Here is a 13,755-nt window from a genome sequence, read left to right as displayed (position 1 = left end):
GGATCACGCACTTCGGGCTGTGTGACAACTTCCTGTGACTTGCTGCCGTGCTGAGTATCGGCGAGTCCGAAGGTGATGGTTGCAGCGAGGCTTCCGAAAGTGTTGGTTGTTGCGTGCGGTTGGACCCTTTTTTTCTCATGGCGCGCGTGCGTCCGCAGCCAACACTCCACTTTTCCGACTCCCGGCAGATGTGCGGAATGACACTTTCCCTCTTCTTTCTCATGCTCACTCTTTGACGACATTCTTGCGCAACATCCTCTGACATCACGTCTGTGCATTGCCGCACAGTCTAGTGTGTGTCTCGCAACATGGATCCGTTCCAGGTCCGCCTGCGCTTTGTCTCCACCCTGCATCGAGTCAACGCATCGCTACCGACCATCCAAAAAGCCCTCTCCTACATCGTCGAACATGGTCCTTCCATGCACTCTGAACTATGGGAGTGCATCATCGATCAATTCCGTTCCGGCTCCATCAACCGTCGCATCAACCTACTCTTCCTCATCGACTCGATCTTCACCGATGAAACCCTCTCGTCTTCCATCCGATCACTCTTCCGACCCTACCTCGAACGCGATCTCTACACACTCATCGACCTAGCTGTACCCGAGAACCGCTGGGATGCCGTGCTCAACCTTGCTGCTGTCGAGAAGATCGTCTCTACCTGGAAGACGCGTTTCATTTTGAATCGATCGCCCCTCGACGACATCTCTACCATGCTAGAGGTCCGCAAGGCAGCGCTCTACTCTCTTTCACCAACACAGCGTTCGCAAACAATTCCGCCTCCCAACGACATGCAGAGACGAATAGAGGAGGATCGAGAACGACACAAGCGACTCCGCGAACGATCGTGGATCCTACCTCCCACAGCTTTTTCGCATACAACCTTGTTTGGGACACGACCGGAACAGTTGGACCCGACCTATCTGACGCGGAAACAGAGCGCCTCGCCGAGAGAGAAGAAGGAGGATACCGATGGGGAACGGATCTGGACAACGCAGGACTTGGATTTTAGCGCCATGTGGGAAGAGACGAGCGACTTTAACGATGATGACGAGGAAGACTTGAGAGAGGGCGAAAAGACTTTCTGGGCCAACCAGATTGTGCCGCCGCTACCGGAAATGCAGGCCCTTCAGCCAGCACCGACTGTCGCACCAACACCCGTCCAAGCCCAGCCACCATCGATCCTCCCACCCAGAGCACCTGCTTCCATGCGTTTCGCACAACGATCGTCATAACCCTTTCCTATGCATCACCTCTCCTTACTGTATTTGTACATCCTCCGCCCGTTCGCACACCATCACTGCCTGAAATACTGCGCCATATCATGCAACCTATCAAACACCGTCGACAGATAACTCGTCTCGTTCAACAGCCCCTCAAACTCCTTGATGGCGTCATCCTCGCTCAAGCCCAACAGAAACTTGTCCTGAACCTTCAACACAGCCTTATCCGGTTCCAACCTGATATCTGGAATGTTGGCATCGACCATGAGCGCGACCAAGTTGAGGATGAGGTTGGCGTTCTTGCGCAGGTTCGTGAAGGCGGTGTAGCAGAAAGCCTTGAACCGCGCATAGTGCGGGGAGGAGGTTCCGCCCATGGCATCGACCATCTCCTTGCACACCTTGACGGGTGGGGGGAAGGGTTTGGGATCGCGTCCGAGGATGTACCCGAAATCGACGTGGAAGAAGTGCCCGTCCGAGGAGAGGAGCAGGTTGTCCAGGTGTCGGTCTCCTACGCCGAGCAAGTAGGTGACGACGCAGTAGCCAGCGCATGAGCGGATGAACGTATCGAACACCGTCGGATCGACGCCGTAGGTCGATAGCGAGGTTGGCGAGGGATGGTGCGCTCGGAGAAAGTTGAGCAGAGACCCTTGGTGCGCCGACAGGATCGCAGCGATCGAGAGCGAATCGACAAACTGCACCATCCCATCTACACTGCCTGTCGCGAGCACACGGTACGGCGTCATCTTGAGATCCAGGTTCTCGTTCCGAAGCAAGCGATCCATCAACGAAAATAATTGAATCACCAGTTGGTCCTGCCGCAAGTCGTCGCCGTTCTTGAAGATGAGCGTATAGTTGCCCACATCCTCCGCCTTCTTGTCCTTCGACTTCTTTGCATCTGGTGGCCCGTCGCTCACCAAGGTTTCGTCCTCATCGTCTTCGAGCAGGCTCGACGTGATGCTGTCTGGCAAATTGCCGCTTCTGTCCCCATCTGCTGCATTGTCCGAGCTGTCCTCGCTCTTGACCACCGTAGTGAACTCCAACCGAAGCGGAAACAGATTACTCTTGAAAATCGTGCTCTTCTCGGCCACGATCCCAGTCACTTTCACCCTCGCGTCCAACGGCAGCATCAACGGCGGGTCGAACCTGCTCAGCCCATTCTTGGAATCAGCGATCAGCGCCCTGAGCTTCTCGATCTTCTTCGGCCGCGCGTCGCGATTCGACCGCAGCTCCTTCGCCCTCTTGGAAAGCGTAGCGAGCAGCGTCGCCTGTCTCGACAGCGTGTCCCTCCTCTCTGCACCCGACGGCAGCGACGCCAGTCGCTCCAAGAACCTTCGCTTGACCGTCGTGAACAGCGACCCTGTCTTGGGATCCTCGCACTCCACCTCGAGATACCAAAAGAGGTTGTTTCCAAGCAGCGGGTTCGAAAGGCCTCGACGGATGAGAAAGTCGGCGAGACCACTACTGTCCTTGTCCGCTGCTGCATCGGTCGTGAGCGAGTTGGATGGCGACATCGCCGGATGCAGAGCTGCAGGATGTCCTCTGCGCCCGTCCTGGTCTCGGTCACCGACCGCTGAGCCTGTAAGCCCGGCTCCTGCCGTGCGAGATATCGGCTTGTCAAACTTGAGCGCCTGCACGAGCTGCAGCAAGTACAGAATCAGCTCTTCATCCTCGGCGCGCTCCAGCTGGCGCACGGCGTACGACCGGACGCGCGGATCTTTGAAAGTGGGACCGAGCAGCTCCAGCGCATCATCGAGGCCAGGCTCGCTCCACATCGGCAGCAGCACTTCCGTCGCCTGCTTCGCTTCACCCTGATCAGTCCACACGACCGACTTGAGAAACTTGGTGAGCCCCTTCGGATCCCGTGTCAGGTAGAAGCGGAACGACCACACCCTGTCCATCTCTGCCGTGGTGAGTACGCGCGTCGGTGGGTACGACAGGATCTCGTTGAGCTCGTCCCGCACCTCTGCTGACGGCTTGAGCTCGCGGTCCAACGGACCGGAGCGATGCGATCGTACGAGTCGACGGTGTTTGGCTTCGACCGGATTGGAACGAGCGATCTCGGGATCGAAGATCGTGAAGAGGGAAGCGGTGATCCGATTCGGATCGGCGGTCGAGAGCGCGGCTGCTGCTGCCGCCGCCGCTGCAGCGGCCGAGGTCGGGTTGCCCGGTGCTGTGGATGGACCTCCTCCAGCCCCGCCCTGTGCAGCAACACCACTAACTTCATTGGTCGCGGCAGTGCTTAGACCGGGCAGCGGACCTGAAAGCGCGTGCGATGCATCTGCCGAAGGAAGAATCGACTCGGCCTCGCAGAACACGATCGGCAGCTCGAACCTCGGCAAGTCGATGTACAAGAACAGCCGATCGCTCGACTGGCTTTCCGCCTGGTACACCTTCTCCACCTGTCGATAGGCCAGCTTGTCCAACCAATCCACGCGCGGGAGATCACCGCGCTCGTGTCGCTTGATCAGCTTCTCCAGCCGACCCATCTCGTCTTTCATCTCGCCGACCTTGCTCGGTGTAGCACTCTCAACGCCTCCATCCGCCTTCACGCCCTTCCAGATGAACAATCGGTGCTGCGCCGACTTGAGTGTGCCCTTCTTGCTGAACAGCGGTAGCGTGGTCCCGCCGATGATTCGTGATGTGTTGCTCGAGGCGACGTCGTAGACAGTAAACGTGAGCTGAGCACCCAGTGGCAGGTCGCATAGCTTGTAGGGAAGCGTGATCCATTCGTTCCACTGATGGTTGTTGCGAAAGGGCTTGTAGGCGGTTTTCACCGGTACGCTGAGAGGCTTGTTGTCCGAGTAGAGTCGGCATTCGACGATCAAATCCGGAAATGCAGATTGCTGCGCGCCCCAATGACGGCTTTCTGGCTGTTCCAGCAGCTGCGTGCGTGTCAGACGGTCGAGCTTGCCCTGTAACGACGAGATGCGGAAGGTGAGGTTGAGGTTCAGATCCGACAATCGGACGAACGAGTAGAAGTCGCGGTCCATGCTGCCGGCGTCACAGGAGCAGACCCACCCTTGACCTAGGCGAGGCCGGCTGTGCGTTGCTACGTCAAAGTCGCTGATACGCTGGCTGAAGGTCCTACGAAAGCTGACTGCCCGGAATGTCGGTTCCTTTCCAAGTCTTGAGAAAGCTGCCTTGTGTTCGCAACGCAGGCAAGCTGCCTACTCCGGAAGGTCTCGCGACTAAGTGTGAGGTGACCGCATCTGTCTCATAGCCCTGAGCAGGCCTTGAAGCTGTTTCAAGATGGTGGAGTGAACGAAGACCCTTTGCTGGGGATGTGCAAAGTGCATATGTCTGTGCGCGACAGAAACCGCGTGTGTTGCTGCTGCGCACGAATTTCAGGGTCCACTATTCTCACTACCCTGGACCATCCCGACAACATGCAACGCTGACCTGACGACGACCACACAACCCTCACCACATTTAGGGACCGAAGTACAAGCCAGAGACTACGATTGAATACAAGATAAGATATCAATACAAATTACAGACGACTACTGTCAGATCGGCAACCATTCAGTTGCCGGGCAAGTTGGCCAATTCGCGGCAGTGGTTCTCTGCCACTTGAGCGAGGGACGTCAATTCGATCCCTGCGAGCTCCTCCTCCGACATTTTCGCTCCTTGAGAGACCAGGACGTGGAACCGGGTGTCAGAGACAGTTCTCGACTGAGATTTGCGCAGCGATGCAAGCACTTCATTGTCGATGCGCTCGATCAATTGTTGTGGTTCGTCAGGAACCTCGCTGGGCTCGTCGAAGGGCAGACCACTAATTTCGTCGGCTGACCACTCCTCGACGAGCGCCGACGTATACAGAGCCTCGAGCTTCGAGTCTAGGTCCAGCATCAGCTCCATTGGAAATCCCTGGTCCTCCTGAATCAGGTGAAGTGCGCGGCAGACAGGCTCGAGATGGTCGGCTATTAGTTTGAAGCAGGTGCGGATCCATGGATGAAGCCGCACCTTCCAATTGTCGGCGAGATGGTACGCAATGTTGCAAAGGATCGAGTCTGGTGGCGTCTTGTCGTTCTGGGTGAGCTGCCCTTCCTCTCGCTCCTGATTGTCCGTCTCCACTACACTCGAGCGCACCAAGTCCCCCAAGACGGCCGAGGCTGAGATGGTCACCAAACCATCGCATCCTGGGAAAATCTCGCGTACACGCTCGTCCGGATCGTCCGGTGCAAAGCCATACGTCCAGAACCTGCAGCGCGGCTGTCTCTTGAGGCGACGCAGGTAAGGGGCTAGCCACAATGCCTTGTCGCTGGCGTCAAAGAAGAACATACCCTCCAGAGCAGCGCGACGCACAAACACGTTGGTGCCCCTCTTCGGATCTTTCCAGAGCTTGGCGTCCTTTTCTGCATCGAGACCGAGTCGTGCACCGCCTTCAAAGATGCGCACCATAAAGTACAGCACGCTCTTCTCGTACGCTGGAGGGTTTTGTCCCAGGAAGATGACGTTGTACTTGCTGCGGATGCCCTCGTACAGCTCCTTCGAGATGCGGTAGCGCTGGGCTGCCCGCCTGACCTTGCGAATGTCGGTGCGGCTGATGTTGAGGTCCTCGATAGCCTTTTTGCCGATGGACGCCTCAAAGACGTTGTCGATCGAACCTTCCAGCGCCGGCGGTTTCTCAAAGGTGATGGGCAGCGAAGGAGCCGGATGGTGTTCCAGCTGCAGTGGAACGGTGCACAATGTGTGCGGGTGCCCACGAACGCTTCGCAGGGACGGAGGGAGGCCCGAGACGTAGTCAATGTCGTACTTGCTCGAAAAGGCGACGAAATAGTCTTTGCGTCCACTGTCATCTCCGGTAAAGGCTTCTTGGCCTGCGTATGCAAGCAGGGCGACGTCGAGGTCTTTCAGCTGCTCGGAAAGCTGGTCCAACGACGACCTTGCTCCCACTCCATTTGCCTTGAGCAGCATCACTTCGTTGATAGCAGCCGAGTGCCCAGCGAGCATGTCGCGGATCCACGCGAAGGGCAGGAACGTATGGAAGTACGCCGTGCCACCAGGGTTCGTCAAACCCAAGGTCTGCTTGCGGTCAGGAGATAGCGGTTCAGCTGCCAGCAGATCGCCCTCAGCTTCAATCCGATTGTGGCCGACAACGAATTCGAACCAGCCGTTCCAAATCTTGTGCTGCGGCGCTTTTGCTTGCTGCCCGTCGTAACTTCTTGTTGTCGAGCTGTCGTCCGCGGGAGATGGTGGAATGGCCGGCACGGGCGAGTCAGCACCCGTCGAGCCAGTGTCCAATGCGGAACTGTTGCGCTCGTGTGGCGACCACGGAACGTCGTCAGCTGTCGGCGACCATCCTGCCTGGGACACTCCTTGTGTCTCTGAAGCTGCCAGTGCCGGACGACGTCGAGGATCTTCGACACGGACACGTTGTGCGCCTTGCTGCGACGAACCAGCTCGCTGTATGGATGCGCTCTTGGACGAGGATGCCAACGCCGAAGCTGGACCTTGCTTCGCTCGTTGTGCCGCTTCCCCATCAGAACTCGGAGCCTGCTGATGAGGATTATATTGACCCCGAACCGTGCTCATCTCAGGAACGCCGAAGGTATCCTGGTCACCCGTCTCCGATGATGCAGAGCTATGCGCGTCCTTTGAAAGAGCTGTAGCAAAAGGTCGACTGGCGCCTTGGAAGTCCTCGACCGGCTTGAGCACCAACAGATTGGATCGCCTCGCCTCAGAGGGCCTGCGACCTGATGTGATGGGTTGCCCATTGGAGTCCGTCGGGGCTTGCAATGGCTGCGCGGCGCCTTGATTGTTAGCCCTTTGTGACGTGCTGCTGGTCGAGCCGTGCAGACGATTGAGGAATCTGTTGAAGTCAGGCTGCACCTGAACCTTAGGCTCACGCCGATGGGCTCCTTTGTAGCTGCCTGGCGCAGGACGCGGTGCGGTAGGCTGAGTATGGGAGGCTGAGTTCGTGCTGCTGGGCAGGGCCGATGCAGAGCCCAATGGAGCCATGGTGGGGCGCGTGGCGCTGGCGCTGAAGCCTGGACGCTCACGCATCGGCGCCATCGATTTGCTGAGGCCAGGGAAGTTACCCGCAAAGCTCGAGCCCCCGGGGCGACGGAAAGTCATCTGGCTGTCGTCGTTCTCGGGAATGCTGTCGTTCAGTTGAGATGCCCGCATCCGGGCACTATTCATGCCAGAAGTGGCGCTAGGGCGCGCCCTCATTGAGATGTCGGCCAGTGCCCGGTTTGCGTGCGTAGCACTGAAGCGCGACGAGCCAGCAGCGTCTGCGCCATTACCTCCCGCGTCCCGCCTCCATCGCTTCTGTTGTTGCTTCTCCAGGCGCTTCTTGTTGCCCCGCGTCGAGCCTTTGTCGTGTACACGCCGTAGCTCCAAGCCAAGATTCTTTTTCCTCCGATACGCCGCGTACCTGTCTTCCGCCTCTTTTTGAGCTCGATTGCGCTCCTCGCCCAGAGACTTCAAATATTGACGCAACTGAATCTTATCGCGGCGAATGTCGAGTCGCTTATTCCTCAACGCTTCGTGGGCCCGCTGTCGAGGTCGACGTTTGACGGCGGTCTCGGTGTCCGAGCTGTGCTCTGTGTAGCTCGTCCTATCTTCCGGAAAGTCGTCCGGACGCCCGCCCTGACGCGCCCAGTACTCGCGGAGCGTCCTTTCGTCGTCGAAGAGCGACTCCTGTAGCCACATGCTGGAGTGGATAGGATAGCCAGCGAAGACCGTGCGGTACTCTGCGAACCCTCTCCTCGGGTTATGCCGGTGGCGAAGCACAGCACGGACGTCGTATGTGCCGCCATACGCCTCGTCTAGCTCGTAGGTTGAACCCTGCCATGTGTCACGATCTTTTTGGGTCCACGATCCCAGCCCCCTTTCCTCATCCGTATCATGCAGCGAGCCCTCGGAGCTTGTATAGAGTTCCGAGTCTGTTGCATGGCCGTCCGATTCGCTGTACCAGATCGAACTGACTTCGGATATGTCATCGTCGGCTCCGTCTCGCTGGTCGTTGGATCCATGCTGCAACAGGCTATCCGAGCCGTCGAGCTGGATAGGATTGGTTTCTTGGCCCGAAGCACCGGCAGCATGAGGGACGGCGGATGCAGAGCGCTGGGACGGTTGCTCTTGGTCATCCAGGTCGATGGCGGTGGGTAACGAGCTAGCTCTCGCCGGCTGAGAATCAGCGGTCGGAGGGGCGACCGACTGCGATGCGATCAGCTCAACCTCGTCTTCGCTCATCGCCTGAGCCTGTGCCTGCGTTCTTGACTCTTGAGTTGGTTCAAGGCTTGGCTGCGTCTGAGATGGACGTACAACGAGCGATGGAAGAGGCTCGTCCGAGTCCGATGCGACATCGATGGTTGCGGGGGCTTTCGAAGCTTGCACTCCATTAGCTCGACTCTTTGATGTGGAAGGTACCGTCGACGAAGACGGATCCTGAGGAGACTGTGTAGCACGAGAGCGGGCAGAGCCATCGCGATGTCCGTTCTGTCTCTCTGCACGGGCAGCGAGCGCTTGTTTCTTCTCTGCTTTTCGTCGTTTGCGCTCCTCGTGTTCCTCCTTCTTTCGTCGCTTTTGCTCACGGCGTTTCTTGCGAGCGGTGGGATCTTGCGAAGCTGAGCTCGACTTCTTGGGAGAAGGAGGCTTGCGACGGACTGGTGGTGCCGGATTCGGGTCGTCGTCGGCGTCAGATTCGAGCTCGTCAATCTCCGAGTCGGAAGCGATCGGTCGCGAAAGCAGACGCTTGACGGTATAGAGGGGATACCTCTTCTCGTCCTCATCCGAGCTGTCGAAGGCGATGGGTTCCGGAGGCATCTTGATCGAATGCAGAGATTTCCTTCGAACTGAACCGTCGCATGGAGGCGAGAGAGATGCCGACCTAGTCACGAAGTGGAAGGCGGTCTCGCTCGCGATGTTTGCTTACATGCGACAGATCGAGTGGATACGGCAGAGCGAAGCGGAAGGAAAGTGAGTTGTTTACTGCTCAGGCCGAGTCGATGACTAGGGTCGTAGGGTGTATGCGGTTAACTAGGGACTGATGCGCAGCCGCGGGAAAGATGATGGCGAGAGGTCTGAGGCGAAGACGGCACCTCCGTGCAGGTTCGCAGACCTCGATTGGGGTGAAAGACGCTGACGTGAAGCGCGCTACGGTGATGAACTGACGGAGAAGCCGAAGGTTGAGAGAAGGACTGGACAAGAGGTAGGCCCAAACTAAATAGGTGCGGTTAGATCGAAAGGTCCGGAAGCGCAGCAATGGCGATGCGATGGCCGCTGGAGGTTTTGCGCTGGCCATCGATCTCGGAGATGGCCAAAGCTGAGTGGAAGGGAGGAGGATATGGGAGGAAGTAGCCGATGATTGGGTCGATGGCATAAGAAGAACGAGGAAGGTTGAGGCCGAGATAGCCCCAAACGTCAAAAAGGCGCAGGGTCTGCTCGAATTCTCAAAAAGTGAGCTCTTCGCGCAAAGTGGCTCGGATGGCCGGAGCGCTCCAAGCAAGACGCGAAGGCAGCAGACGGCTTTGTCGAATCCCTCCACAGCCCGGCTTCCGGCGCACTCTCCATTCTTCCAAAAGCAGGACATGAGGATGCCTCATCACACTATTCAGCGTTGTCACAAAACTCGCGCGCAGCTTCCATGGCACACCTCTCCGATGATTCACGCTTTCAGCCCACACTCTCCGCTTTTACTGCACGTTGATTAGGGTTCTGACACATGCGCTTCCCCGACTTGATGAGGCTTTTGACAGGTTGTTTTGGCGATCGTGCATCTGCAGAAAGTTTACTACGCCCGACAAGTTTGTCGTGTGATTCCCCTTCTTGCGTGGAGCGGGGAAGCGTGCGCCTGATAGTCGCTGCGGTCCTGTTCGTCCGTGGTCACCCGAGAATGGCGGAGCTCGCTGCGGCCAGAGTCAGCATGAAGATTTGCAACAGGTTCGCCATGACAAAGTGCGTGATCGTCTGTCCGATCTCCAGCCAACTTCCTTCGCTCTTGACGGCGAACAGAAAGTTGAAAGCGAGCACGTCTGCGGCGATTCCCGCGCCAAAAACCAAGCTCAAGGCTGAATCGAGCCCAAGTCCACCTGGTGCGGACTCTCCAAGAAGCTTGAAGCCTCGATCCAATTGTTTCGAGGCTGTGATGGTTGAAGGGAGTGGCGGGCTCGTTGCGAGGAGCGAGAAGACGGCGTTGAGGATGAGGAAGGGAACGAGGATCTTCAGCAGCAATAGTGTCGCCATGAGGAACGGATTGAACACCGGCACGAGACGATATACGGGTGACAGGTAAAACGAAGAGATCGAAGCGACGTTGCCCGTACCGAAAAAGCCGACGTGGAGGAAGAAGAGGTAAAACAGGCTGACACGCAATTCGGGCAGCATCAGCAAGCGTCGGGTCTCTTCCGTTCCAGCTTCGGCCGGAACCCGCCGCGACTCGTGAAGCGAGCCCTCCATCTTTGCCCACACGAGCAAAGTCATCGAGTAGCAGCCGAAGAAAAGCACTTCGTCTCGCAGCGAGAGAAGGATGAAGACGGGTGCAAATGCGAAAACGACGATCGCAAGTCGTTGACCGATTGACTGCCTGACAAGAGTACTGGCAACATCACCTTGTCGGGATCCGACAATGGTGGCACGGCGGAAGCCGTAGGCAAATGGAAAGACGAGACAGATGGCAAGACAGGACCACGCGAGCAGCTGTGTTGCGAATGGAAGTCCTCGTTTCAATTGTAGCGATCTTGCCGACACAGCCGTCGTTATGGCAGTGACAACGAGCACTACAAGCTGGAAATGGATCGTGCGCAAGGTGTGTCGAAGATGGAGTGACTGCGCATCCTTTACCGCTTGCGGCGTCTCATCTCGGCGAAGCTGGGTTTCTTTTGAGCTTGACGGTGACACGGTGGCATCGCCAGGGAAGAATAGATGAGGACGCTGGACGACCAGACAGCCGGCAGCGAGGAAAACGACGGCGCTGAGCATGAGCAAGGGAATGCTTTCTTCTTTGTTGACGTCGCCGATGGTAAACAGTCCCGTCATCAGGCAGGAAAGACCCCACACCAAGATGAGGCCTTCGTTGTCCGACTTGAAGTCGGCGGACAATGCGAAGGCTGGCCACGCAAAGCCGATCACGATGAACCCTATAAACCAGGCGACTCGGTATAGATAGCCGACGGCCATGAGCTCCATGATGGCGAGGCCCGAAATGACCGCAAGTCCCGTCTTTACAATCGAGGTGCCCTGTTTGAGCCGGGAATAGTGGTGATAGGCTGCAAAAAGGAGCGGCAGATCGTCGATGATGCGGCCCCAGAACAGAAACGCCAACGCGGCATAGAGGTAGTACGAGATGGGCATTTCCTGTGCTGCGAACAGTGCGAAAACCGCTCCTGATACCGGCGCAACCATGATCTTGACCAAGTTCGGTCTCGTCCTTGCGCCATTGGACGAGCGTGCAGCCAGACTCTCGATGACCGAGTTTGGGAGCATGTAGTTGCGAAGCAAGAAGATGAATGCGTAGATCATCGAGCCAACGTAGCCAAGGGCAACGATGGTACAGAGGAGCAGCCAGTCATACGTCTGCAGGTAGTGTGCGCCCTGGATGGAATCGTCGATGAGGGCATTGCTCTTGACGATCGCTTCTTCAAACTGACTGTCTTCAATGTGGGCAAGGATTTCCTCCACCTTTCTCTGTCCGGGACGTGCCTTTCCAGCGCCTTGCGAGAGCGGACCGAAAGGCCTGTAGCGCACCATTCTCTTGGCTCTCGAGTCGTGCTTGACTCGGTAGGTTTCGAGCACCTGTTGCGCGTTTGCAAGGAGCGCGCGAGCTTTGTGCTCTTCAGGAAGGTCGACCAGATCGAGTCGCAAGCGACCTTCCGAGTTGGCTGGTACCGGTACGCCCAGCAGTGTGGACATGAGGGGCGTGATGTCGGCCTGATCAACATCGGAGCGAGCTACATCGTCGAGGTGCCAGTTGGCAAAGTAGGTATCCTGCCTTGCCTCTGTGCTTGCCTGCCTCTTCTGTTGGGCGGTGGCTGATCGAGGCGCTCGCAAACCAGCCCCCCATGCCACGAGAGGTGTGCGTGTGTTGTCCGGGTCGCCATCGCCGTGGTTGCCCTTGACGCTCATGCCGTGGTCCGCTGTGAAGACATAGGCAGTGCGCGCGTCGTCATTAAAAAAGTCGTCCGTCAACCTCTCGACTTCTCTCGCAATGGCGTCCACGACGATGGTGTTGCCGACGTATTCGGGAGAGTGCGGTCGATATGTGTGACCTGTGGTGTCGAGACCCAGCAAATGAAGAAAGAAGACGGCACCTGGCGCTCGTATCTTTGCATCCAGCGCCTTGTCACTTCTCGCTCGATCGAGTAGATCTTTGAAGCGATCCAGCACCCAGAGGTCGAGATGGCTGGCATCTTTGGTGAAATCTTCGTCTTGCTCTTGGTACGTCCACATGTCTACTCGATCCGCTGCTGCTCCGACCGCAAACATGGGAACGATGTCAGGGGAACCGAAGGCGAATGAGTGACTCGATTGGTTGAGAAGAGAGTCGAAGGCGATGGGGTTGAGCTTCCATCCTTTGGTCACAGCACTGACGTCCTCGTACATGCCTGCGATCATGGCCACGTGGCCGGGCCTGCTTTCGGTGGGGACACGGGTATGGCTTAGCCCCCAAGCGCCTCGACTTCTCGAGACACTGCGCAAGAAGGGCGCTACAAATGCCGAATCTGGGACAAGCTCGCTGTGTATACGATTGTCGTGCGACGACTTGTTGTACTCGAGCGCAAGCGGGTAAGGATACGGCTGCCGAAGAGGATCTCTAGCAAAAGATGCCCATGAGCCCATCACGCCGTGTCGATCGTACGAATCATCTCTTGGTATTGACCATTCCGGCAGAAAGGGAGGAGAATGCTTCTTGAAGAGGGTATCGGCACGCAGGCCGTCTCCGACGATGAGCACCAGACGTTTCGCTGGCGCTTCGAGGTGGTCAGCAGTGGTGCTGCTTTCAGGATTGACGGTGCTTTTGACGCTGAAGCGAGGCTCCGGATGCACGACTGGCGAAGTGAAGTAGATGTCGAATATGGAAGAAATGTATACGATGTGGAAGAGCAGATTCAGAAGCAGGAAGCGGACTGGGGAGACCCTGGCGAGCTTCTTGGCCGTGCTTGCACTGGCAAGAGGAGCCGCATCGTTACCAGACGAGCGAATCGACGCAGAAGCTGCCAGCGCTTCAGCTGATGCTGCCTTGGTCATGACCCCGGCGCACCTCCTGTCTGTGCAAGATGCGAAAGTGTCGAGTCGAAGTTCCAACGTATCGGAAGCCTGAGGATGGTGAAGGGAAATGGAAAGGCTGATCTGAGCGAGCGAGAAGAACTTAGTGGACGCTTCAAATGTGGACCCTTCCGGCAAAAAGAAGACACGTGCGGAGGAAATTGCCGAAAGCTCGGAAAATGGCCGACACGGTCCTCTGCTTTCGTTGTCCCTCGTTGAATCGTTATCGAGGGTCATCGTGAATATTGCAGGGCAATCATTGATTCGGGCTCAGCATCTTTACCGTTGTATTCATGGTGATCCTTCGGTATCATCGTCCGGG

General features: G+C 57.3%; 5 protein-coding genes across 5 annotated transcripts; 1 reads left to right on the top strand and 4 right to left on the bottom strand.

Annotated features, from left to right (window-relative positions):
• Positions 1-308: 308 nt before the first annotated feature.
• On the top strand, positions 309-1,235 carry PHSY_002999 (hypothetical protein; the record flags this gene model as incomplete). Its single annotated transcript, XM_012333620.1, has 1 exon — positions 309-1,235. One exon carries the CDS (start codon positions 309-311, stop codon positions 1,233-1,235), a length of 927 nt encoding a protein of 308 aa, XP_012189010.1.
• A 62-nt stretch (positions 1,236-1,297) lies between these two features.
• Positions 1,298-4,213, bottom strand: PHSY_002998 (hypothetical protein; the record flags this gene model as incomplete). The annotated part of the gene is made up of 1 exon (XM_012333619.1): positions 1,298-4,213. One exon carries the CDS (start codon positions 4,211-4,213, stop codon positions 1,298-1,300), a length of 2,916 nt encoding a protein of 971 aa, XP_012189009.1.
• A 532-nt stretch (positions 4,214-4,745) lies between these two features.
• On the bottom strand, positions 4,746-8,996 carry PHSY_002997 (hypothetical protein; the record flags this gene model as incomplete). The annotated part of the gene is made up of 1 exon (XM_012333618.1): positions 4,746-8,996. The coding sequence occupies one exon, from the start codon at positions 8,994-8,996 to the stop codon at positions 4,746-4,748; it is 4,251 nt and encodes a 1,416-aa protein (XP_012189008.1).
• A 169-nt stretch (positions 8,997-9,165) lies between these two features.
• Positions 9,166-9,474, bottom strand: PHSY_002996 (GPI mannosyltransferase; the record flags this gene model as incomplete). Its single annotated transcript, XM_012333617.1, has 1 exon — positions 9,166-9,474. The coding sequence occupies one exon, from the start codon at positions 9,472-9,474 to the stop codon at positions 9,166-9,168; it is 309 nt and encodes a 102-aa protein (XP_012189007.1).
• Positions 9,475-10,055: 581 nt separating this feature from the next.
• Positions 10,056-13,670, bottom strand: PHSY_002995 (GPI ethanolamine phosphate transferase; the record flags this gene model as incomplete). The annotated part of the gene is made up of 1 exon (XM_012333616.1): positions 10,056-13,670. One exon carries the CDS (start codon positions 13,668-13,670, stop codon positions 10,056-10,058), a length of 3,615 nt encoding a protein of 1,204 aa, XP_012189006.1.
• Between the last annotated feature and the right edge of the window lie 85 nt (positions 13,671-13,755).

The sequence above is a fragment of the Pseudozyma hubeiensis genome, assembly GCF_000403515.1.
Source record: "Pseudozyma hubeiensis SY62 DNA, scaffold: PHS32, whole genome shotgun sequence".
NCBI lineage: Eukaryota > Fungi > Basidiomycota > Ustilaginomycetes > Ustilaginales > Ustilaginaceae > Pseudozyma > Pseudozyma hubeiensis.
The sequence above is the reverse complement of the archived record's forward strand: the minus strand, read 5'-3'. Positions and strand labels throughout refer to the sequence as shown.